This window comes from Trachypithecus francoisi, unplaced genomic scaffold, assembly GCF_009764315.1.
Source record: "Trachypithecus francoisi isolate TF-2019V2 unplaced genomic scaffold, Tfra_2.0 Lachesis_group1, whole genome shotgun sequence".
Taxonomy (NCBI): Eukaryota; Metazoa; Chordata; class Mammalia; order Primates; family Cercopithecidae; genus Trachypithecus; species Trachypithecus francoisi.
This window is the reverse complement of record NW_022681454.1, coordinates 77641136-77665744: the sequence shown is the minus strand read 5'-3', so window position 1 is coordinate 77665744 and position 24609 is coordinate 77641136. Positions and strand designations below refer to the sequence as shown.

The following is a 24609-nucleotide window of genomic DNA, read 5'->3' as shown; positions in this document are numbered from 1 at the left end:
AAGAATGTGAAGATTCTAGGGAGGAAAGATTGGCCATAAAAATAAATTTTGAGGAATATATTCACCTAAACTCTATGCATTTTTAAAAGTGTCTGAAAACTTTGGGTAGCATTTTAAGAAGAATAAATTAAATTAAATATGGTATTGAAATTAAAGAAAACTTTGATCTGAACTCAAATTTTTGTTTGTTTGTTTGTTTTGAGACGTAGTCTTGCTCTGTCACCCAGGCTGGAGTGCAGTGGCACGATCTCGGCTTACTGCAACCTCTGCCTCCCTGGTTCAGACGATTCTCCCGCCTCAGCCTCCCAAGTAGCCAGGATTACAGGCGCCGCCACCACGCCCAGCTAATGTTTTTTTTTTGTATTTTTAGTTGAGATGAGATTTCATCATGATGGACAGGCTGATTTCAAACTCCTGACAGGCGATCCACCCACCTGGGCCTCCCAAAGTGCTGGGATTACAAGCGTGAGCCACCGTGCCCAGCCTGAATTCAACTTTTAATAATAAAATACATAATTTAAAAATAACATAATAAAAGTACCCAAGATTAAACTATAAAGGGTACAGCATAGTGAAAAAAAGTTTGCCTAGATCAGAAGCCAGAAGACTATTTTGCACTTTCTCTTACTAATACGATCTTGGGAAACTCCTTCAACTATTCTGACTTGCTTTCCCTTTTGTAAATGGGAAATAATACTTATATAAGTACTAACAGAGTTCCTCAAAGAATAAAATAAGACTGAAAATTATAATGTATTACAGGAAAGGAAGGCATTACTTAAAAATAATCCTAGAGGCCGGGCGCGGTGGCTCACGCCTGTAATCCCAGCACTTTGGGAGGCCGAGGTGGGCGGATCACGAGGTCAGGAGATCGATCCCATCCTGGCTAACACGGTGAAACCCCGTCTCTACTAAAAATACAAAAAATTAGCCAGGCGTGGTGGCGGGCGCCTGTAATCCCAGCTCCTCGGGAGGCTGAGGCAGGAGAATGGCATGAACATTGGGGGTGGAGCTCGCAGTGAGCCGAGATCACACCACTGCACTCCAGCCTGGGCGACAGAACGAGACTCCGTCTCAAAAAAAAAAGAAAGGATATAATATATATGCATACAAAATAATTGCAGAAATTGTCAGTGTTACAAGGGTTAGGATTCTTTTTTTTTCTTTTTTTTTGAGATGGAGTCTCGCGCTGTCACTCAGGCTGGAGTGCAGTGGCGAGATTTCGGCTCACTGCAACCTCCGCCTGCCCGGTTCAAGTGATTCTCCTCAGCCTGCTGAGTAGCTGGGATGACAGGCGCCCACCGCCACACCCGGCTAATTTTTGTATTTTTAGTAAAGACGGGGTTTCACCATGTTGGCCAGGGTGGTCTCAAACTCCTGACCCCAAATGATCCACCCACCTAGCCTCCCAAAGTGCTGGGATTACAGGCGTGAGCCACAGAGTTAGGATTCTTTTTAAATGACTGTGAAACTCCACAATGTAACACAGTTAGACTGTATTAAAGTGGTTACATTCATCTTACACATACTGGCAAATAGCTAGGATGGCAAGCTTTCTGCTCAAGTATTTAAATGTTGTGAAGAGTAGGCCAGGCCTGGTGGCTCACACCTGTAATCCCTTCAACTTTGGAAGGTCCAGGTGGGTGGATCCCTGGACTTAGGTCACATTTTTTTGTTGAAAAAAATAAAGTATATATATTTAGTTTCTGATATTTACTTCACGAAACATAGTCTTACCGACTTTTTTTTTTTTTTTTGAGACGGAGTCTAGCTCTGTCACCCAAGCTGGAGTGCAGTGCAACCTCTGCCTCCTTCGTTCAAGCGATTCTTATGCCTCAGCCTCCGAGTAGCTGGGATTACAGGCATGCGCCAATATGCCTGGCTAATTTTTTTTTTTTTTGTATTTTTAGTAGAGACGGGGTTCCACCATGTTGCCAAGGCTGGTCTCGAACTCCTGACCTCAAGGGATCCACCCACCTGGACCTTCAAAGTTGAAGGGATTACAGGTGTGAGCCACCAGGCCTGGCCTACTCTTAAGAACATTTAAATATTTGAGCAGAAAGCTTGCCATCCTAGCTATTTGCCAAGCTGGATGCAGAGGGGCAGTATATTGTCCTTTATTTGTTCTCTTATTCCTACCTAAGGACTGGATACAAGCTTTCTTAAAACAAGAATAGATTTTCTCACCAAGAGAGTCATGGCTTTTGGAAAACAGTGTAGTTCCAACTTTCCTCAATATCCACAGCTTCAGCTAGAAGGGACACAATATTGCAGGGGTCCATGAAAAGGCTGCTTGAACAATTCTCTTCTACTCTGCAAACAGATGCTCTTACGTTGGCTAACTGGGTATTAGTGTGGGCTTATCCTGAAGAGCAGCATTTCATGAACTACCACAGCTGGGAATTAACAGAAAGGGCTGCCCCACATGGAATGACAAAGCCAGCATGCAGTTTGTATTACATACGTCCACTCTGAATCTCTTCATTCTTCTCTCATGCAGGTGAGGAACGAGCTGCAGCAACGGATGCACAACAGATGACTGAGAGGACATGAACACACATGCGATGAGCACACGGCTTCTCAGCACTGGCCATCAAGATGCTTCCTATTTGTTTTTGTTTTTACCCACTAAACTTGTCCCAGACAAAACAGAAAATTAAAGATGTCACCTAAAACAGCTCTTTGGGAGCAATTCAAAGAACTGTGGAGAATGAACCAAGAGGTGGGATAAAATTTGGTAGCTCTATGCTGGGATTTTTGTCCTCATATTGAGAAGAAGCACTTTCCCGACAGCTGCAGCTCTCTTGTGAACTGTCAGCAAGTAAAACCCCTCATTGCCTCTTTCAGAGGCAAAAGGCAGTCTGTCTGTTACTAGACTTACTCAAATAATTCGGGCCAGGCAAAACCAACACTGCCAGTAGCAATTTTCCACTATAAACATGTTTGTCTGGAAGATTATACTATATACACATCTAATAACCTCCTTTATAAATTATATACTTAAAACAGAAATGTTGGGAGCAAGATAACAATGTGTGAAAATGACAATGTGTTCTCGATAGTGAAAACTGTGACTAAGATACATTTTCCCAAAATGTAAAGGTGCCAAGCCAAAGAAAATGAAAGCACACTTGAGATATATAGCTACCTACCTGATATGGCTGCATTTTTAAAAAAGGTATGGGTCACACTGAGACTTCTCATTAATGTTAAATTCATTTATGACATGGATTATGTTGAGCCCTGTATAACAGTTATCTGTTAACTAATTCAACTTGTACTTGGTGTAAACCCAGTATAATCTTTCGCCTCCTCATATGTTAAGAATATTCCATGTGATAAATATTTCAAACTGAGTTTAAGATTACAGTTACCTTTCCATAGGTGTGTATCTGCTTAAAATACACTATGCTCCTCACTCCCTAAATTGGTTCATGGAAGTGAATCACAAGTGTGGAAATAATAGTATAGTCAAATAATTTCTAAGTATTCTAGATTGAAACACCAAGTAGGCTGGTTAGCATTTTTAAAATCCATGCCTACAAAAAGAAAAACTACTGCTAATACTACATGATTTTAAAGTGAACTGAATTCAAGTTACCGGTTTTTGGCTAACCTTAGAGAATACATTCACACATTAAGTGCCTAATTACTAATAAGAACATCTTAGGAATAGAAGAGGATATTTCTAATTATATTTAATTACATTTTTGACAATCATCCTTTAAAATAAAAAATGCCCTTGGATCAAATGATTTTTTAATTTGCAACAATTGCCATCTGAAACAATATGTTTTACTTATTTATTTGCTTTTTTATTTTCTTGGTCTTTAGAATGTGTTTCACAAAAGCAGGGACTTTTCTTTTCTTTTCTTTTCTTTTCTTTTCTTTTTTTGAGACAGAGTATCACTCTGTCGTCCATGCTGGAAGTGCAGTGGCGTGATCTCAGCTCACTGAGCTCACTGCAACCTCCACCTCCTGGGTGCAAGCGATTCTCTCGCCTTAACCTCCCGAGTAGCTGAGACCACAGGCGCGCACCATCCCACCTGGCTAATTTTTGTATTTTTATTAGAGACAGGGTTTCACCATGTTGGCAAGGCTGGTCTTGAACTCCAGACCTCAAGTGATCTGCCTGCCTCGGCCTCCCAAACTGCTGGGATTACAGGCATGAGCCATCATCCCTGGCCAGGGATTTCTTTTTTAAATTTTGTTTTATTTATTGCTATATTTCTAGTACCTAGAATTGTGCCTGGCACATAGCATATAGTTAATAGTTTGTAAATAACTGTTAAATAATGAATGAATTAATGAATGAATTTATGTACAGGTAGTAATTGACATATAAAATAAATCAAATGGATAATAAATATTGAATTTCATTCCTTTACTCACATATAAACTTTTAAAGTAAAAAATTTGAATTCTAATGTAGCTCTGTTACGCTGCAAAAACAGGTTCATTCTTTTAAACAAATATTAGTGATTACTAAGAAGTAGTTCTACAACTTACCACAACATTTGAATTGCCCAACTTCTGTGTCTTCGAATAATGAAATAAGAACTGTTTAAAAAAGCAGTAAGTTTTACTATAAGAATTAATGGTTTCCTTATTATTTTATAAGGTATAGATTTATGAAAATCATCTTACCCTTTTAGTATTATCTTTTTCATCTTGTTCCTATTGAAAAGAGATATTATATCATTATATATTGTAAAATTTTACTATCTTATATACAATAATTTTATAATGTTATAGCACATAATTATTTAAAACACATGACTCATGTTACATACAAAATATAAGACTGAAATTAGTTAAGCATCCGCTGCTCTAAAAATAAATGAGAAATTAATTGAATATTGTTTACAAATAAGATGTGCATAAAGATCTCTTTACTGCAACTTTATTCATAAGAGTGAAAAATTGGAAACATCCTAAATATTCAACAGTGGTAGAATGCGAAATTATTATATCATGACATGATGGAATATTCAGAGGAGAAGACTGAAAGAATCACATGAAAGTACTTTTACTGTTTATCACTAAATAAGAAGGTTATGAGTTGTTTCTGATGTCTTTCATAAAACAATTTTTAGCCTGGCGCAGTGGCTCATGCCTGTAATCCCAGCACTTTGGGAGGCCGAGGTGGGCAGATCACGAGGTCAGGAGATCGTGTTAACCATCCTGGCTAACACGGTGAAACCCCGTCTTTACTAAAAAAAGACAAAAAATTAGCCGAGCCTGGTGGCACGTGCCTGTAGTCCCAGCTACTTGGGAGGCTGAGGCAGAAGAATGGTGTGAATCCAGGAGGCAGAGCTTGCAGTGAGCCGAGATGATGCCACTGTACTCCAGCCTGGGTGACAGAGCGAGACTCCGTCTCAATAAAAAAAAAAAAAAAAAAAAAAAAATTTTAAATCATGTAATTCCTTTTTTGTTGTTGTTCTTTCTCACTTGTTTTTAATATAAATGGAAGATCATGAATAAAGACCATTGTCATTTATTTTATCTTAATTAGGAAAAAATCAATTATGCTTTTTGGGACAATGTCACCTTTAGAAACAATGGATAAATATACAATTGTAGGCAGAGATTATTTAGTTTCATAAAACATTTATGCTTTCAAATTATCAATTTTTTTCTTTGAATTATTATATATAAAAGGTATGAAAGTCAGAGTGTACCAATGACCACAGATTAAGTTAGAATTGCAAATGAAAAGTATAATTCCAAACCTGAAGCTCTCATCTTTAATAAAGTAGCTTAAAAATAATTCATCCATAAGATAGAGATTATAAAATTAGGTATAGTGCTTATGCACTTTTCAAGTTCCCATCTACCCTCACTCCAGGATAAAAAGTTCTCCCAGAAGAATCAAGTAATTTTAATAAGAAACCAAGACAATGACAATACAGTTTGCTTTTTTTTTGTATTCTTAATGTCCTACTCTCCCATAAAGTACAATGTCCTAACCTTTGAACCATTAGATGTGCTTAGCAGCTTAGAAAGATGCATCTGTTCTCCAAAGTAGCATGAGTCAGGGCAAAAAAAGAGAGCCAACATGACCCCATATTTATTCCTCCGGACTGGAACTCATTTTATATTTGATAGGGACATATGATTTCCCAATTAGATTACTGTAAGCTCCATTAATATGATGCTCAATTCTCAGACATCAGAGAAACTGAATTATTTCTTATCCAAAAACAATTTTTCCTCTTCTAACTTGTCTTGGCATGCTTCCTAAATTGAGTATATTTTCTTCCAGGAGAAATTCCAAGAAATTTTTGGATAATTTTTGTCTACAAACAAAACACTATTTCAACCTTACCTGAGGCTTTGGTAGCATTCCCATAATCACAAAGCAAAGCTCCTCCAGTGCATTGGATGCCTAACAGAAATGAGAAGATATGTAAGTTATGCTTCTGCTTTAACGACATTTACATAGAAGAGATAACTATAAAATGGTAGGGGCATGAGGAAATGCTAACTACCTAGAAAAGAATCCTTCTGTAGATCATTAAAACTGCTGGAATCCTTTGATTTCTCTCACAACAAAAACTTGGCTGTAAAAGTAAAGCCTCCCTTCTAACCAGAAACAACAAAAAAAGGTAAGTACTGTACATATGCACTCATGGAGGCTTCCGCTGTGATCTAGATACATAGTTCTCAGCACTTGCTAAAATATTATGAAATTCTATGACTGAGGGTAAAAAGGGACAGTGCCAGAAGAGGAATTATTCTTCCCAGGTTGTAGCAAAATCTGCATCTACATGCCAAAGCTGTGAGCCTCACTGAATATTACTCATTATTGGCTAATCTGAAAATCCTGCAATTGCTCGAAAACAATGGGAAGTGGAGGAGAAGAAGCCATATGTGGTGCACCTAATCTGCGTACCACCCTTCCAGGTTGCTGACTGCACACCCCAGGATCAGGTTTTTCAAAGCATTCAAGCACAGAAGTAGGGCAGGGCTCTGTGGTTAGCAGCCAGCTGGGTGTGGTAAGGAGTAGAAGAAATGGACAAGCAGGGGCGAAACCTGCTTTGCACAGAGTTTAGCACAGTAGCACCATAAACAATTGATTACTTAATATATGCATTTTGGAAGTAATGAAGAACTAGAACAGTGGGGAGGGCAATATAATTAGTGGTTAAAAGCATGAACTATGGAGTTGGGAAGGCTGTAACTCTACACAGTGCAAATTCCATTTCTGCTCTTTATTAGCTGTGTAACCTTGGGCTGGTTACCTAACCTCTCTAAATTTCTGTTTATTCAGCTCTAAGCTGGGGATGACATCACTGCAGAGAGTTCTTAGAAGAATTAAATGTAGGTAAAGTTCTCAGGTTGATTTACAGCTGAAGTGATTCTTAATTTAGAAGTTACATGAAAAAGAGGTCGGGTGCAGGGCCTCTCACCTGTAATCCCAGTACTTTGGGACGCTGAGGCAGGCGGATCACCTGAGGTCAGGAATTCGAGATCAGCCTGGCCAACACGGTGAAACCTAGTCTCTACTAAAATACAAAAAATTAGCCAGGCATGGTAGCACGCGCCTGTAATTCCAGCTACTAGGGAGGCTGAGGCAGGAGAATCACTTGAACCTGGGAGGCAGAGGTTGCAGTGAGCTGAGATCTCGACACTGCACTCCAGCCTGGATGACGGAGTGAGACTCTGTCTCAAAAAAAAAAAAAAAAAAAGATATACGAAAAGAATTGTTCAGGGCCTCCAGTAGTCTCACCTTCTCTCCCTTTGAACGACAGTACATGCTTGACATGGTTGGTTGTGGTTCGAGATGCAGGTGTAGTCGACAGTTTTCCTGTGCACCCTTCCTAGCATCAGAGGTCTGCTTTGTTCTCTTCACTCCATTTGTTTGCTTGTCATGCAAATTCTTGGGATATTTATTAATAATGCCTCATATGTATATAGTGTTTCAATAAATTATAAAACACTTTCATATACAATCATGTACCACATAATGGCATTTCAGTCAATGATAGAGTGCATATACAATGGTGGTCACATAAGATTATTATGAAGCTGAAAAATTCCTATCATCTAGTCACAGCTTGATGATCCTGACCTGTGTAGGCCTAGACTAATATGAATGCTTGTGTCTTCATTTTTAACAACAAAGTTTAAAAAGTCAAAAAAAATTCTTTTTAATTTCAAAAGCTTATAGAATGAGGATATAAAGAAAGAAAATATTTACATACACCTGTTCAATGTATTTGTGTTGTAAGCCAAGTGTCATTACAAAAGAGAAAAAAGTTCTAAAATATTAAAAAGTTGGCCAGGAACGGTGGCTCATGCCTGTAATCCCAGCACTTTGAGAGGCCGAGGTGGAAGAATTGCTTGAGCCCAGGAGTTTGAGACCAGCCTGGACAACATAGCAAGATCCTGTCTCTACAAAAAATACAGAAAATTAGCCAGGTGTGGTGGTGCATGCCTGTAGTCCCAGCTACTCAGGAGGCTGAAATGGGAGGATCATCTGAGCCCAGGAGTTCGAGTCTACAGTGAGCCATGATTATGCCACTGCACTCCAGCCTGGATGACAGAGTGAGATCCTGTCTTGAAAAAAAAAAAAAATTAAAAAGTTTATAAAGTAAAAAAGTTATAGTAAGCTAAAGTTAATTTATTATTGAAGAGAGAAAAATTTTTAAATAAATTTAAAGCAGGCTAAGTTTACAGTGTTTATGAAATCTGCAGTAGTGTACAGTAATGTCCTAGGCCTTCACATTCACTCATTACTGATTCACTGACTCATTCAAAGCAACTTCCAGTCTTTCAAGCCCCATTCATGGTGAGTGCCCTATATAAGTGTATCATTTTTTCTTTTATATTATGTATTTACTGTACTTTTTCTACATTTAGATATGTTTAGATACATATTGTGTTACAACTGCCCACAGTATTCATTACAGTAATGTGCTGTACAGGTTTGTAGTCATATAGCCTAAGTGTGTAGTAGGCTGTACATCTAGATTTGTGTAAGTACACTCTATGATGTTTACACAATGACAGACCATCTAAGGACACATTTCTCAGAATGTATATCCCCATTGTTACGCGATGCATGACTATACATAATTTGTATTCTGTCCTATACAGGACATGAATTGTTATTCTCATATACAAAGGAAGTGAGGTTCTAAGAGACTGTCACTTGCCCAATACCACACATGGCTAGGAGTTGCAGGAGAATGGCTTGGGACCTTGGCCTTCTGATTTGTAGATATTCTTGTGTTGCATTGGTATTGCCTGCTAAGCCTAGAGTTGGGAGTGGGCAGCGAGAAAAATTAGAGTGTGAACACTGATACATCCTTTCTCACTGGTTATACTTAAGGGCTGAATACACAGGTCACCCCACAAAAATCTGAAATAAAATCCCTAAAACTTCCCTTACCAGCCTGGGCAAGATGGTGAGACCCCCATCTGTACACAAAATTTTTTTCTTTTAATTAGCTGGGCATGGTGGCATGCACCTGTAGTCCCAGCTATTCAGGAGGCTGAGGTGGAAGGATTGCTTGAGCCAAGGAGTTCGTAGCTGTGGTGAGCTATAATTGTACCACTGTATTCCAGCCTGGGTAACAGAGTGAGATCCTATCTCTAAAAACAAAAACAAAATGTTCCACTTATGATCATTTCAAAATAGAAAATACATAACAATAAGAAAAAAATATCCAGTGATATCATGTGTCAAAAATGTATTTCACCTCAAAGAAGAATAAACACTTATAGCTGATTTCAAAATAGAAAATACAAAACAATAAGAAGAAAATATCTACAATGTCATGTTTCAAAAATGTATTTCAACTCAAAGAAGAATAAATTCACACATGTGAACTGTTTCTCCTTAGGAAACAGTTTCTAAGCTGGATGAGGTTCAGTAAGATTGTACTTTGACTGAAAAAGTTTCAAAGCAAATGCATTTTCCCCAACTCCCCTTTACAAAAAGTCAATTTTCAACTATTCTTCAAGGATTGAAATATATGAAAGTTTTAATATCTTATTTTTAAATTTATCGACCTTAAAGATAACATTTTCTACTTGGTAAAAATGTTTCAAAGCAATGGTCACATAATCACATAAATAATAAGATAGTAGTGTATGTGAAAATTAACAATGTTTTAAAATTGTATCAAATTTGGTGGTACATATACACCACTGAATACTATGCAGCCATAAAAAAGAATGAGATCATGTCCTTTGCAGCAACATGGATGGAGCTGGAGGGTATTACCCTAAGCTAAATAACACAGGAACAGAAAACCAAATACCACATGTTCTCACTTGTAAGTAGGAGCTAAACACGGATGCACATGGCCAAAAAGAAGGGAACAATAGATACCAGGGCCTACTTGAGGGTGGAGGGTGGGAAGAGGGTTAGAATAAAAAAATTACCTATCTAGTACTGTGCTTATTACCTGGGTGATGAAATAATCTGTACGCCAAACCTCCACAACACACTTTACCTACATAACAAAACAGCACATTTACCCCGAACCTAAAATTAAAAAAAAATTATTTAGGGTCTGTGGGCTGTATCAAGGGATTTTGATATTATTCTAATTGCAATAAGAAACCATAAGAAGATTTGGAACAAAGCAGTGATATGATGGCTTAGTATTTTAAATGACTAAGTGATGCTAAAACCTTAAATCTGAGTACAATAGCTATACTTACAACTAGTTTTCAGTTGTGTACCGAATTGCTCACTCATGAATTGAGTTTATTATCAATGTTTTGAGAAAATAATGACAATTTTTAGAAATTATAGTAATTACTGTTATAATAATATCCCCATTGAATCACGCCTCCCTGTATCCATTGCCTTTATGTAGTCAGTCCCCTAACGCAGACATTGAGTGTGGCCCCCCACATTGACTCTGTGTCTTGCTTTGGCCAGTGGGGCATGAGTAAACATGTTACAAGCAGATGTTTGAAACCCACTTAGGTGATGAGCTTGCTCTCCCCACTGCTGGTGGAACCCAGCAACCATGTGAAAAACCTCAGACTAGCCTGCTGGACTGTAAGTAACACTTTGCCCAGCTGCCTCCACCACCCCTGCTGATAGCCAGCCAACGATCACCAAGCATATGAAGAAACCCAGCCACAGAAGTAAGCCCATAAAATGATATATTCCCAAAACATCAGGAATATAATTTTTAAAAACAATTCCTAACTTATTAATATTACTTATTCCTGTGAAGGTACCCAAATACAGTTACTACACATAAACACCATTCCAAAGAGATGCATCTGTATTCATTCAGCAGCTATTTCTAGGGAAGGGACTTGTAAATCTATCTTTTTTATACAATTTATTTCATTTATTTCCTTTGAATTTTGAATAATTCATAATTTCACATGTTTCAAAGCTAAAAAATTATAAGATGATATCCAGTTAAAAAGTCCTCCTTTTTCTGTTCTATCCACCTAGGACTCCCCTTCCACATAACCATTATCATTTATTTTGTATGTATTCTTCCAGAATTTATATTTTTTATTTGAGAGCTAAATCAGTAAAACCATATTTATATGGTTTTTAAACTAGTGAATGGGCCATAAAAAGGGATGATATAATGATACTTGTTACAAGAGAACAATTTCTGCATAGCATGCTTGCTGCTGGGTTTTATTAACAAAGTAATTAAAGAGGTATTTACTGAGTCTCTTCTCAAGCATGACTCTAGGTGCTGGCTATAAATGTATCCCATGTAAGAACATCACCAATATACTATGGTGAAACCAAAATTAGGTTTTAATGCATAGCTTTAATTTCACATGTAATAAAACAATATTTTTTAAAGTATTAAATTTATTACTATTTACATTATAAATGTAAAAGTTACAAATAGTAAATTTACTAAGCTCCTCTTGAAAGCGGCACAGTACTGAAATCCAGACAAACATTAGTTTATCTTGATGAAGTTTAAATGAGTGCTTTAAAATTCATCCTTTTAGTACTGAAGACCTAAAAGTGATTTTGAGGATGTTCCTGAATTTTAAATACAACACAAATGCATATATGCTGATTAATATCTATCTCATGTTATTAATATATATCTGCCAATGCTCCTGGAATAATTTGAAATATTGTTCAAAACGTCATCTATGGTGATCCTGGTCTTGCTTTACTACCTAATACCTCAAATTTCCAGCAGGTACCTAGGGTATAGATTGAGGCAGGAGAAATACAACACTATACAAGGCTGCTTCTTCACACCGGCCAGGAAAACACAAATGGAGACTGTGTGACCAACAGCCTGGGCACCTCGGCCAGACTGTGTAGGGAGTACACCCCAGGCGCATAGTTGATGACTCTGAAAGCAGCATCATCCAGTAAAGACAATGTAAGACACACTTATTCCCCACTCCTTAAGTGTCCATGTGGAGGGGCTAGATTAGCACTCCTGGCCTCTTTCCAAAACCTTCTCTTAATTCTTTTCTATTGAAGAGGAGTGAGCTGTCTGGTAGGTGAACTGAGAGGAAGAAATTGGGCATGTTCAGTTCAGCTCTTTCCTCTATGGAGTCAGTGTTCTTACTCTGGTCAGCTGTTCTTGCCTGGTCTCTGCCCTGTGGCTGAGAATCTGACTGGTGGAAAGCTCAGAGTCACTGTCTGAGACTTGCAGGCAAGTTTAATTCTGGAGGCAATTATAGCAAACACACTTGACATCAGATCTGAAGCCACAGTCACAAATGGACTTTTCCATTATAATGACGATATTTTGACCTCCAAAAGTCTGACTCATAAATTCATCACTCAATGGGTTTCCAACTCAATTGGGAGATAGGATATTTGCCCCCAAATACAGCAATAGATACAGTATTTTAAATTTTTATTATTATTTAAACTTTTATTTTAGGTTCAGCAGTACATGTGCAAGATTGTCATATAGGTAAACTTGTGTCACAGGGTTCTGTTATACAGATTATTTCATCACCCAGGTACTAAGTCTAGTACCAATAGTTATTTCTTCTGATCGTCTCTCTCTTCCCACCTCCACCCTAAAGTAGGCCCTGTGTCTGTTTTCCCCCTCTTTGTGTTCGTGTGTTCGCATAATTTAACTCCCACTTGTAAGTGAGAACATGCAGTATTTGGTTTTCTGTTCCTGTGTTAGTTTGCTTAAATTTTTACTAATATTATTTGGTAGAGACAGGGTCTTGCTATGTTGCCCAGGCTAATCTCGAACTCCCAGCCTCAAGTGATCCTCCCACCTGGACCTCTCAAAGCACTGCGATTACAGGCATGAGCCACTGCACCCTGACAGATATAGTATTTCTAACTTAACATATAATTTGATTTTGAAATTAACATTTTAATTTGACATTACAAAATATGTGTATATTATCTGCACATCTATTTTATTTAGAGATGAAAGCCCTAGCACATTACAACACAAGCCCACAGTATTGATTATTATCTGCAGCAAATGAAATAATATCTCATATGTTGACATGTTTTCATGAGCACATAAAGGTTCCAAAGTCAGCAATGGAGAGTTTAAGCACTACACAAACACCTACATTATGATAAAATACCTTCAATTGGAATTACCTGAGGCTGGGAATCAATGGACAGAAAAGACGAACAAGCATCATCTATCTGTAGAAAACAAAAATGTCAGTTACATCCTGGGAATGGACAGAAAATAACAGAGAGTAGATTTTACAAAGTCACATTACCTATGGAATATTAACCACAGTTCCATGACAGTTTAGGACTCTGGATTTGGAAGAGAGGAGCCTCAAAAACTTTATAAGAAAGTCTTGGAAATGAGACTTCCCTCAAGATGTCACCCTAACCACAGGGTATACGTCTCTAGTGACTGCTGATGGGGACCATCCTAGGGCATGGAGATGCCTCACATTAATATATTGAAGAAAAGACTGTCACGTATCATTTAGTCTGAGAAATGTGAGAGGTGACTAAAGAATGACCTTAAAATTAAGACAGACCTTTGGTTACCATATGGTTCTGTATGACACATGAACCTAATGTCACCTAAATTAACATAATAACAGTATGATAAACAGCATACCAGAAAAATTGTTCATACAACATAGGCAATCCACTAGATCTCTCCCATGAAACCAATATTGGAAGAGAGTTCTATTTTATAATGATGGTTTACTGAGCTACAGTTGGCAACTAACTATTCTCCGCCCTTATCCTAAAAAGAAAACTTGAGACTTTAAATGGTAGAATGAGAGATTTATATTAATCATAAAAACTATGCTGAGAAGTTAAGCACGAAGCTGGATGTATGGCATTGTTTATGACATTTATTTCTTTGATGGCCTTTTAAAATGGAACTGGAAAAAATGGTACTGATTCTTGTCTCTCTGGAATGATTGAGGTTGAGTCCTATTTATGGCATTCCATCTTAGAGGCCCGTTTCAGTCCCAGGATTCTTTTTCTCATACCAGGGGGTAGATTATTATACTCCACTGTCATAAATTCTCAAGCTCCTCAATGCTTCTAAGTTGAACATGTCCTAAAATATATTATTTCCTAACTTAGAGAATAACAAAGGTATAAGACAATATAGAAAAGCATAAGCTTATGTCTCCTTCCTTTTTATCCTCACAGAACTTTTATCCTCCTTTTATCCTCATCTTCCCTTTATTTCCCAAATATTTGGGGAATTGTTTGTTCCACTCATCCTTTGCGCCCACCCAGCTGGTCCCTCTTCCATGCCTTACAAACCTGAAATCATGGTCGCGCACACGCACGCACACACACACACACACTCTGGGTAGAGGTCATGTCATCGCTAAATCGCCCAGAATAAGTGTTTAACAAAAATCCTTTAATTAAGTTGAATTAAACTTGCGGGGGAAAAAAGTGAATTGAGAGGTAAAAGTCAAAAAGATAACCATTTTAAAGCTCTGACTTTTGAGCAATGCTTACTACATCACCTCCAAATGTCACCTTCTGTGGTTTAGTAGGGTAAAAGTAAGTAGTTCCTCCTGAGTTTTATATGGTGTGCAGGTATCTGAACACATTACCCACTCCAGGGGAACGTTGTCCACACACAGACCAGGCTGCCCGTCTATGTGAGGTGGCCCATGTTCAAGAACAGAGAACCGGCCGGGCGCGGTGGCTCAAGCCTGTAATCCCAGCACTTTGGGAGGCCGAGACGGGCGGATCACGAGGTCAGGAGATCGAGACCATCCTGGCTAACACGGTGAAACCCCGTCTCTACTAAAAAAAAAAAAAACTAGCCGGGCGAGGTGGCGGGCGCCTGTAGTCCCAGCTACTCGGGAGGCTGAGGCAGGAGAATGGCGTAAACCTGGGAGGCGGAGCTTGCAGTGAGCTGAGATCTGGCCACTGCACTCCAGCCTGGGCGACAGAGCGAGACTCCATCTCAACACACACACACACAAAAAAAGAACAGAGAACCTTTGAATCTCAGAACATCAACGCCATGTGAATAAAAACATGACACTTAAAAAAAACCCCGTTAGTCAAATTAGGAGATAGCTGCAAAGTTTTTCAGTCTTTTCTCACATTTCTTTGAAGGACACAGGAACACTGCTTGCCCACTTTCCATTTGAGTAAGCATTTGTTCATTGTACTCAGCATATGGCTCTAATGGTTTTTTATGCCACTGATTGCTTTTGAGAACTCTGTAGAGACCATTGGTAAATCTCATTGAAAATGTTTAGGTCTCTATATATGGTTAGGAAGAATGTGTTTCTAGTGTCTGGGTAGCTCTGTATTTATTTATTTATTTGTTTGTTTGTTTGTTTATTTATTTTTATTTTACTTTAAGTTCTGGGAAACATGTGCAGAATGTGCAGGTTTGTTACATAGGTATACACATGCCATGGTGGTTTGCTGCACCCATCAACCCATCATCTGGGTTTTAAGCCCTGCATGCATTAGGTATTTGTCTTAATGCTCTCTCTCCCCTTATCCCCCAAGCCCCTCCCACCAACAGGCACTGGTGTGTGATGTTCCCCCTCCCTGTGTCCATTTGTTCTCATTGTTCAACTCCGACTTACGAGTGAGAACATGTGGTGTTTGGTTTTCTGTTCCTGTGTTGGTTTGCTGTAGCTCTGTAATTTTTAAATCTTCAAGCAGAAAAATTAACTACATGTTCCTAGCATCTTAACTTCTTTTTTTTCTCTTTCTTTTCTTTTCTTTTCTTTTTTTTTTTGAGATGAGGTCTGGCTGTCACCCAGACTGCCAGACTGGAGTGCAGTGGTACAATAAGAGCTCACTGCAGCCTTGACTTCTTGGGCTCAAGTGATCCTCCCACGTCAGCCTCTTGAGTAGGTGGCACCACAGGCAAGCACCACCATGCCTGGCATATTTTTTATTATTTATAGAGATGAGGTCTCACTATGTTACCCAGGCTGGTCTTGAACTCCTGAGCTCAAGGGATCCTCCTGCCTCAGCCTGTCAAAGAACTGGTATTAGGCCTGAGTCACCGAGCCCAGCTGCATCTTAACTTGTTTAAATATCTTTTTTTCTGTAAAAGAATGTATACTGCTTTTGCAACTCTGAGTTTTTTCCAGCATTATCATCTAAAGTATTTTTCCAAATATTTTCCATGGAAATATAGAATATTTCAAGCTAAAATAAATGTGTCTGTACTATACATTAATATCTGTTATCTAAGTCACTCTTCATCTTATTTATAGTTCTGGCATGTACCTAGATATTCTACCAAGGCAGAGGCCCTTGTAATACACCTTGATGAATTTCTATACTATTGAAGACTGTACTTGGCACTTGGCATCTATCTTATCTTTTCCCTTATGTATTTTGTTGGGGGTGGCCTAGGTACAAAGGGTACTCTTCTCAGTTCATAGCTCACTATCATCATTAGCCTTGCTTTATTTATTTATTCTTTTTATATTTCCATTTCCTACCCCCATTCCACCCTCCTATAGGCAACTCTTCTAGTGTATTTGAGGCATACCCTCCATTTGTATATGTTTTTGTAAAAACCATATTGTTGTTTTGTGTGCATGTATATTTTCTTACTTTTTTTCACTTAACACTATCCACTGAGACCTATCCATGTTGCTGGGTGTGTATCTAGCATGTTGCTTCAAGTGCTGCAGTATATTCTATAATGTGTGCCCACCACATGTTGCCTAACCATTCCCCAGTAAGAGACAGCTGGGTTCCTCCAATTCCTCCCACTATAAGCAAAGCTATAATCAACCTCCTTGAATCTGTCCTCCACTTATGGATCTGTGGGAGAATATCTTTGGGCTATCTACCCAGGAGAGGGAATGCTGGATCATGGGGATATCTAGGTTGTTTTCTAGATGGCTCTACCAGTTGGCACTCTGCCCAGCAATGCATGAGGGTTTGTAGACCCCACATCCTTGTTAACATTTGTGATTAACTAGATTTCAATTGTTTTGCTAGTCTAATAGGTAGAAAGTGACACTTTGCTCTTGTCCTAATTTTCATTTCATTGTTACTAATGAACATGTTTATATGTTTTAGATGTTTGTTAACCTTTTGAACTTCTTATTCTGTAAACTGTTCTTATCCTATGACCATTTTTATTTTGAAGTCTTATCTTTATCCAGTTGATTTGGTGTAGTTTCTTATATATTCTAGAAAAGCAACCCCATATCGGTTTTAGACATTGTCAATATCTTCTTTCAAAGGCTCTTACCAGCTGGGCAGGGTGGCTCACATCTGTAATTCCAGCACTTTGAGAAGCCGAGGTGGGCGGATCACTTGAGGTCAGGAGTTCGAGACCAGCCTGGCCAACATGGCAAGACCCTGTCTCCACTTAAAATACAAAAACTAGCTGGGCATGGTGGCACGTGCCTGTAGTCCCAGCTACTCAGGAGGCTGAGGCACGAGAATCACTTGAACCCAAGGAGGTGGAGGTTGCAGTGAGCAGAGGTCACACCACTATACTCCAGCCTGGGCGACAGAGCAAGGCCCTGTCTCAAAAACAAAAACAAAAAACCAACAAAGGCTCTTACGTTTTTCCATGGAGTCCTTTGCTGAAAGAATTTTCACTTTTAATGTAATTTAATTCATGAATGTTTTTGGCCTTACGATTTATATTTGAAGTTTCTTGCGATTTATATTTGAAGTTTCATTCAAGAAGTTTTTCCCTGCACCTAGCTAACAAAGATATTGTCCTACAAGATTTTCTTTTTTTTTCTTTTCTTTTTTTTTTTTTTTTGAGACAGAGTCTCGCTCGGTCTCCCAGGCTGGAGTGCAGTGACCGGATCTCAGCTCACTGCAAGCTCCGCCTCCCGGGTTCCCGCCATTCTCCTGCCTCAGCCTCCTGAGTAGCTGGGACTACAGGCGCCCGCCACCTCGCCCGGCTAGTTTTTTGTATTTTTTAGTAGAAACGGGGTTTCACCGTGTTAGCCAGGATGGTCTCGATCTCCTGACCTCGTGATCCGCCCGTCTCGGCCTCCCAAAGTGCTGGGATTACAGGCTTGAGCCACCGCGCCCGGCCAAGATTTTCTACTAACTCTATAATTTACACTATACACTATATTTCCTTCTTTAGGGGTGAGGTGGCTAAGGTATTTATCCACCAACTCCCTGTGGTCTCCAATTGGGGGCTGCTTTCAGTGGTGGGGTCATGTATACTCAGCCACTTCTGGCTGGCCCAAGTACAGGCAGCACAGGAAAAGTCATGGATGCTTGCAATCAGAAACTATAAATTTCTAGTACCCTGGGATGGCAAATGCCAAAGGGATATGACAGGTACTGGTGGTGACTGCTATACTCGCCAAGCTCTAGTCTCTGTTCCATTGGTTCATTCTGTCTGTTCTTGTGCAATTACCATGCCTTTTTTTTTAATTACTGCAGTTTTTATACTATGTCTCAATATCCAATAAGGCAATTCCCAGTAGTAGCTCTTCATATTTAAAATGTCTTCAGCTATTTGTAGACCTATATTTTTCCATATCAATTTTAGGTTAAATTTTAAAGTTTTTTTTTTTTTAGGTAAATTAAATTGTTTGGGATTGCATTGATTTTATGGGATTTATATTAATTAACAAGGAAAAATGATATTTTTATTATGTTAAATTAATTGTTTAATCCAAGAGAGAATGTCTCTCCAAATACTTATATCATCATCTATTTTCTTTATTAGAAATTAATTTTCTACTGCATAAATTTAGGGTGTGTTTTTGGTTAATTCCTAAATACAGATTTTGTCACTATTGTGTATGCTACAGTATTTTAAATTGTACTTTTATGTTACTTTTGCCTAGTGAAAAGAAATGTTATTGAGTCTTGTATTTTGGCATTATACCCAAAAATCTCCTGAACTCTCAAACTAGTTCTAATAGTTCAAGAGCAAGAAGTTTGTTAATGCAATTCATTGCAGTTACAGACTAAAAGAGAAAAAGCATATTGTTTATCTCAATAGTGACACAAATAAAGTATTTAAGTTCACATTTTATTTAGGATTAACAAAACTCTTAGCAAGTTAGGAAAATAAGGGAACTTTCTTAACTGGGTAAACGTTATGTATTGAACTTCTAGAGCAAGTTTATACTTTATGGAGAAGCTTTAGATACATTTACTGTGTAAGCTAGTAAGCAGGTCTTGGCAAGTGATACAAGGAAAGAAGAAATTGTTCCTTTAGTGCTTATCATGTTACCACTGCACCTTTTTTGGCACAGCATATTGATCTAGGAATTTATCCATTTCATCTAATTTCAAAATTATCACCAGATAGTCGTCCATACTTTCTTTTTAACAGCTTTACTGAGATAAAATCCACAAGCCATACAATTCACCCACTTAAAGTGCACAACTCAAAGGTTTTTAGTGTATTTACAGAGTTGTGCAACCATCCATCACACAATCAACTATCCATAATATTATTTTAAAACTTTTTTTATATCTCTGTTTTTCTTGGGTTCTACCTTTTTTGGTCTATATCTTGTTTCTTTGCCTTCCCCTCTGCCTTTTGAAATCAGTACTACCAGCGTTTAACTTACTGAAAGAACAAATATATGGTTTTGCTAAAACTGTTGCTCCACTCTCTTTTTAAAATTTATTTCTGCCATTATTATTATTACTATTATTATTTATTCTTTTTTGAGATGGAGTCTCACTCTGCCGCCCAGGCTCGAGTGCAGTGGTGCCATCTCGGCTCACTGCAACCTCCGCCTCCCAGCCTCCCGAGTAGCTGGGATTACAGGCATGTGCCACCATGTCCGGGTAATTTTTGTGTTATTAGTAGACGGGGTTTTACTATGTTGACTGGGCTGGTTTCGAACTCTTGATCTCGTGATCCGCCCACCTCAGCCCCCCAAAGTGCTGGGATTACAGGCGTGAGCCAGCACGCCCTGCTTATTTTTATTATTTACTTCATTCGTGTGTCTTTTAATTTTCCCTGTTCTTTTTCACCTCATTTTTAGCAGAATGCTTAGCTTATTAATGTTTTTACATTTTCTTCATTCCTGATAAATACATATGAAGCTAAAATTTTTCTCTAGCTACTGTTTTAGCTGTAGCTTATACATTTTGAGTTATAATGTTTTTATTTTTTTCCTGAAGGTCTATCAGTTGTTAAATAAATTTTAAGGTTGCATTATTAGTTTATATTAATGATGTCTATATTTTCTTGTTCTGGTTTTCTTTTATTAACATATAAGATCCTTATTTGTCTGTTATGATGGTTTATTTATTTGAATTCTATTTGATCAGATATATTCTCTTTCAGTTTGTATTTGCTTGCTACATCATTTTCCATCCTTTTATACTTAGTCTTTTTTTGTTTTCTGTTTTAAGTGTGATACTGATAGACAATACATATCTGGATCTATTTTTAAAAATCCAATCTTAGAACCTCTGTCTTTTAAGTACATACACGTTTACTGTAACTACTCTGTTCTTGTATTACTCTATTTTATGCTGTTATTGGCATTTATTTCTGCCCTCTTAACCATTTACAAAATTTTTGTTTTTTATTTAATAAAAATAGTAATTCTGGGTTTTATTATTAGATTATTGGTAAAATCATAGTTCTCCCAAAGCTCAATTATAGATTTTAACATGATAATTTCAAAGAAGGGTAAAGTTTCTACAAATTTGTGTGATGATAGTTCCTTACCTCATTCCACAACTGTAGCTGTTGTGCAGGCTGTAATCCTTGAGGTGCTATTGGAGCACCTAAAAATAAAGTTATAGCCACAGGTTAACTTTATAGCATTTCTTCTAAAATTAAATATCCATATATAATTCTTTCTCAGACACTTCCTTCATTTTTCACTGTACATCGTCACCCACCTATTTCAACTAAATATTTCAGCATTTGATTTAGTACAAGGAGACATAATTACTAAACAAACCTTAATAACATTACAAAGATATTACTCTCAAGAATGAATTACTTATGTCTACAGACAAATAGAAACACACCTCATGCTCATGAATTGGAAGACTGAATATTGTGAAAATGATCATACTGCCCAAAGCAATCTACATATTCAATGCAATTCCCATCAAAATATCAAAATCATTTTTTACAGAACTAGAAAAAACAATCCTAAAATAAAACCAAAAAGAGCCCACATAGCCAAAGCAATACTAAGCAAAAAGAATACATCTGGAGGCATCACATTACTGGACTTCAAATTATACTATAAGGCTATAGTTACCAAAACAGTATGGTACTGGTATAAAAATAGGCATTTAGACTAATGGAAAAGAATAGAGAACAAAGAAATAAAGCCAAATACTTAAAACCAACTATTCTTCAATAAAGTATACAAAAACATAAATTGGAGAAAGTACACCCTTATTCAATAAATGGTGCTAGGAAAACTGACAAGCCACATACAGAAGAATGAAAGTGGATCCTTATCTCTCACCTTAAAAATCAACTCAAGACATATCAAGGACTTAAATATAAGACTTGAGACCATAAAAATTCTAGAAGGTCCATTGGAAAAACTCTTTTGGACATTGGCTTAGGCAAAGAATTCATGACTAAAATCCCAAAAGCAAAAGCAACAAAAACTAAAATAAATAAATGGGACCTAATTAAACTAAAAAGCTTATGCACAGCAAAAGAAATAATCAGCAGAGTAAACAGACAACCCACAGAGTAGGAGAAAATATATGCAAACTATGCATCCAACAAAGGACTAGTATCCAGAATCTACGAGGAACTCAAATCAGCAAGAAAAAAAATCCCATCAAAAAGTTGGCAAAGAACATGAATAGACATTTCTCAAAAGAAGATATACAAAGAGCCAGCAAACATATGAAAAAAAATGCTCAGCATCACTAATCATCAGGGAAATGCAAATTAAAACCACAAGTTAATACCTTACTCCTGCAAGAACAGCCATAATTACAAAGTCAAAAAACAATAGATGTTGGCATGGATGTGTAAAAAGGGAACACTTTTACACTACTGGTGGGAATGTAAACTAGTACAACCACTATGGAAAACAGTACGGAAATTCCTTAAAAAACCAAAAGTAGATCTACGGGTTGATCCAGGAATCCCACTACTGGGTATCCATCCAAAGGAAAAGAAGTCATTATATGAAAAAGACACATGCGCACACATGTTTATAGCAGCAAAATTTGCAACTGCAAAGATATGGAAACAACCTATGTTCCTATTGACCAACAAGTGGATAAAGAAAATGTGGTGTATATACACACCACGGACTATCTCTCAGCCATAAAAAGGAACAAAGTAATGTCTTTTGCAGCAACTTGGATGGAGCTGGAGGCCATTATTTGAAGTGAATGGGAAACTAAATACCATATGTTATCACTTATAAGTGGGAGCTAAGCTATGAGGACACAAGACATAGAGTAATGTAATGGACTTTGGGGACTCTGAGGTGGGAGGCTAGGAGGAGGCTGGGGGATAAAAGACTACATATTGGGTATAGTGTATGCTTCTTGGATGACAGGTGCACTAAAAACTCAGAAAATCAGTCTGGTTGATTGCATATCCTGATTGATTTTTTTTCCTAATTCTATCATGTTTTAGGCAACTCTTGCCTTGAATTCATACAAGTTTTTACTGTCATTTCATTTAAGTTCTGATAACAACGATAATAATGACAGTAATCAACTACATTTTCTGTGGCACTAAGCCTTAGAAACAACTTAGAGAGGTCATGCAGTCCATAAAAGAGTGGCTTTATTTCAGAACCTGACAGAGTCCCCTCTCATGGGACAACTATTCAAAGTGGGTAAACAATCTTACACACTTCTCAAATATATATTTCTCACCCTACCACAAACATATATCCCAAAGTCACAGTTGTCTGGTAGATCCTACCCTGAGCTCATTGTTTTCAGGAAGGGATAAAGCTGTGCTTCTCAAATTTCCATATAAAACACCTGGTGATCTCACTAAATGAGATTCTGTGTGACAGAGCATTCCTGTTTAAATAATGCCTTTTTTATTCTTATACTTTTGACCATCCCTGGCCCCCAGTAAAAGTGGAAGCTTCCACCTCCGCTTCACCGTGTTCAGACACACCGCCTCATCCGGACCACGGAGAGTTTGCTTCTTTCCATTTCCCAAGCTCGCACAGGCCACTTAGAAAGGCCACTAAGCCTAACTTAGCCCCAGGCACTTCCATAAAATACAAAAAGGATATTTTGTGGCCCTTCTAAAAAACATGTAAACACAGTTTCATGGTAAAAAAAATAAAAATAAAAAAATAAAAAAAAGATTTAAAAAAAGAGACAAAATTTTAAAAAAATTCTATGATTTGTAGAAAACGACTAATATCCTGGCCAGGCACAGTGGTTCATGCCTGTAATCCCAACACTTTGGGAGGACAAGATGGGCGGATCATGAGGTCAGGAGATCGAGATCATGCTGGCTAACACAGTGAAACCCTGTCTCCACTAAAAATACAAGAAAATTAGCCGGGCATGGTGGCAGGTGCCTGTAGTTCCAGCTATTCGGGAGGCTGAGGCAGGAGAATGGGGTGAATCCAGGAGGCGGAGCTTGCAGTGAGCCCAGATGGGGCCACTGCACTCCAGCCTGGGCGACAGAGCAAGACTCCGTCTCACAAAAAGAAAACGACTAACGACTAATATCCTATGACTGAACCCAAACGTAAGGGGGAGTTATTCTTCCTTTGTCTATGTGTTAATTAGAGTCAATGTGATTTTCATTCTGGATATGGACTTCACACTGTCAAAGAGCAATACTGTACTTAGATCACTTTCCGTGTTTTCAGGGACAGTGCCTGTATCATAAAAACTGTACTGTTTTTGATAAGTTTCAGTGAGAAACTTCAAGATATTTATACTTCATTACTATTTAGTAAAGTGAAATCTTCAGTATTATACAGTATACTCTGCTGAAAATAAAATCTTGTACATCCGTAAATACATTATGTATAAGAAAGACAGACCTGATTATTCTAAAAGTAGTGCCAATTTTCTTTTCTCGTAGTGAGTATGTACTTCACTGTGGGTTTGGGAAGTGAGAAATCTTTACTGCCAAGTGAATGTTAAAAATTATTCTATGAGCAAGAGGCCTGGGCAGGAAAAGACACTCCTTAACTTAGTCTTGACGATTTGATAACTTATTGTCACAGGCAAAATCAAGTAACAGTTTGTTGCAGATATCCAAAATGTGTTCCTCTTACAGAATTTTCCTT

At 37.8% G+C, this 24609-nt stretch overlaps 1 protein-coding gene across 4 annotated transcripts in view; it reads right to left on the bottom strand.

Annotated features, from left to right (window-relative positions):
* NMU (neuromedin U) overlaps positions 1 to 24609 on the bottom strand; it is a 37149-nt gene that overhangs the window by 9835 nt on the left and 2705 nt on the right. The window contains exons 2-8 of one of the 4 annotated variants that reach the window (XM_033214631.1): positions 21072 to 21130; positions 13553 to 13600; positions 7413 to 7454; positions 6329 to 6388; positions 4648 to 4677; positions 4510 to 4560; positions 2465 to 2539 (exon numbers count right to left, since the gene is read on the bottom strand). In XM_033214631.1, the coding sequence (XP_033070522.1) occupies positions 2465 to 2539; positions 4510 to 4560; positions 4648 to 4677; positions 6329 to 6388; positions 7413 to 7454; positions 13553 to 13600; positions 21072 to 21130 (365 nt within the window). The remainder of the gene's footprint in view (positions 1 to 2464; positions 2540 to 4509; positions 4561 to 4647; positions 4678 to 6328; positions 6389 to 7412; positions 7455 to 13552; positions 13601 to 21071; positions 21131 to 24609) is intronic. The other 3 variants (XM_033214633.1, XM_033214632.1, XM_033214634.1) reach the window with 3 other exon arrangements.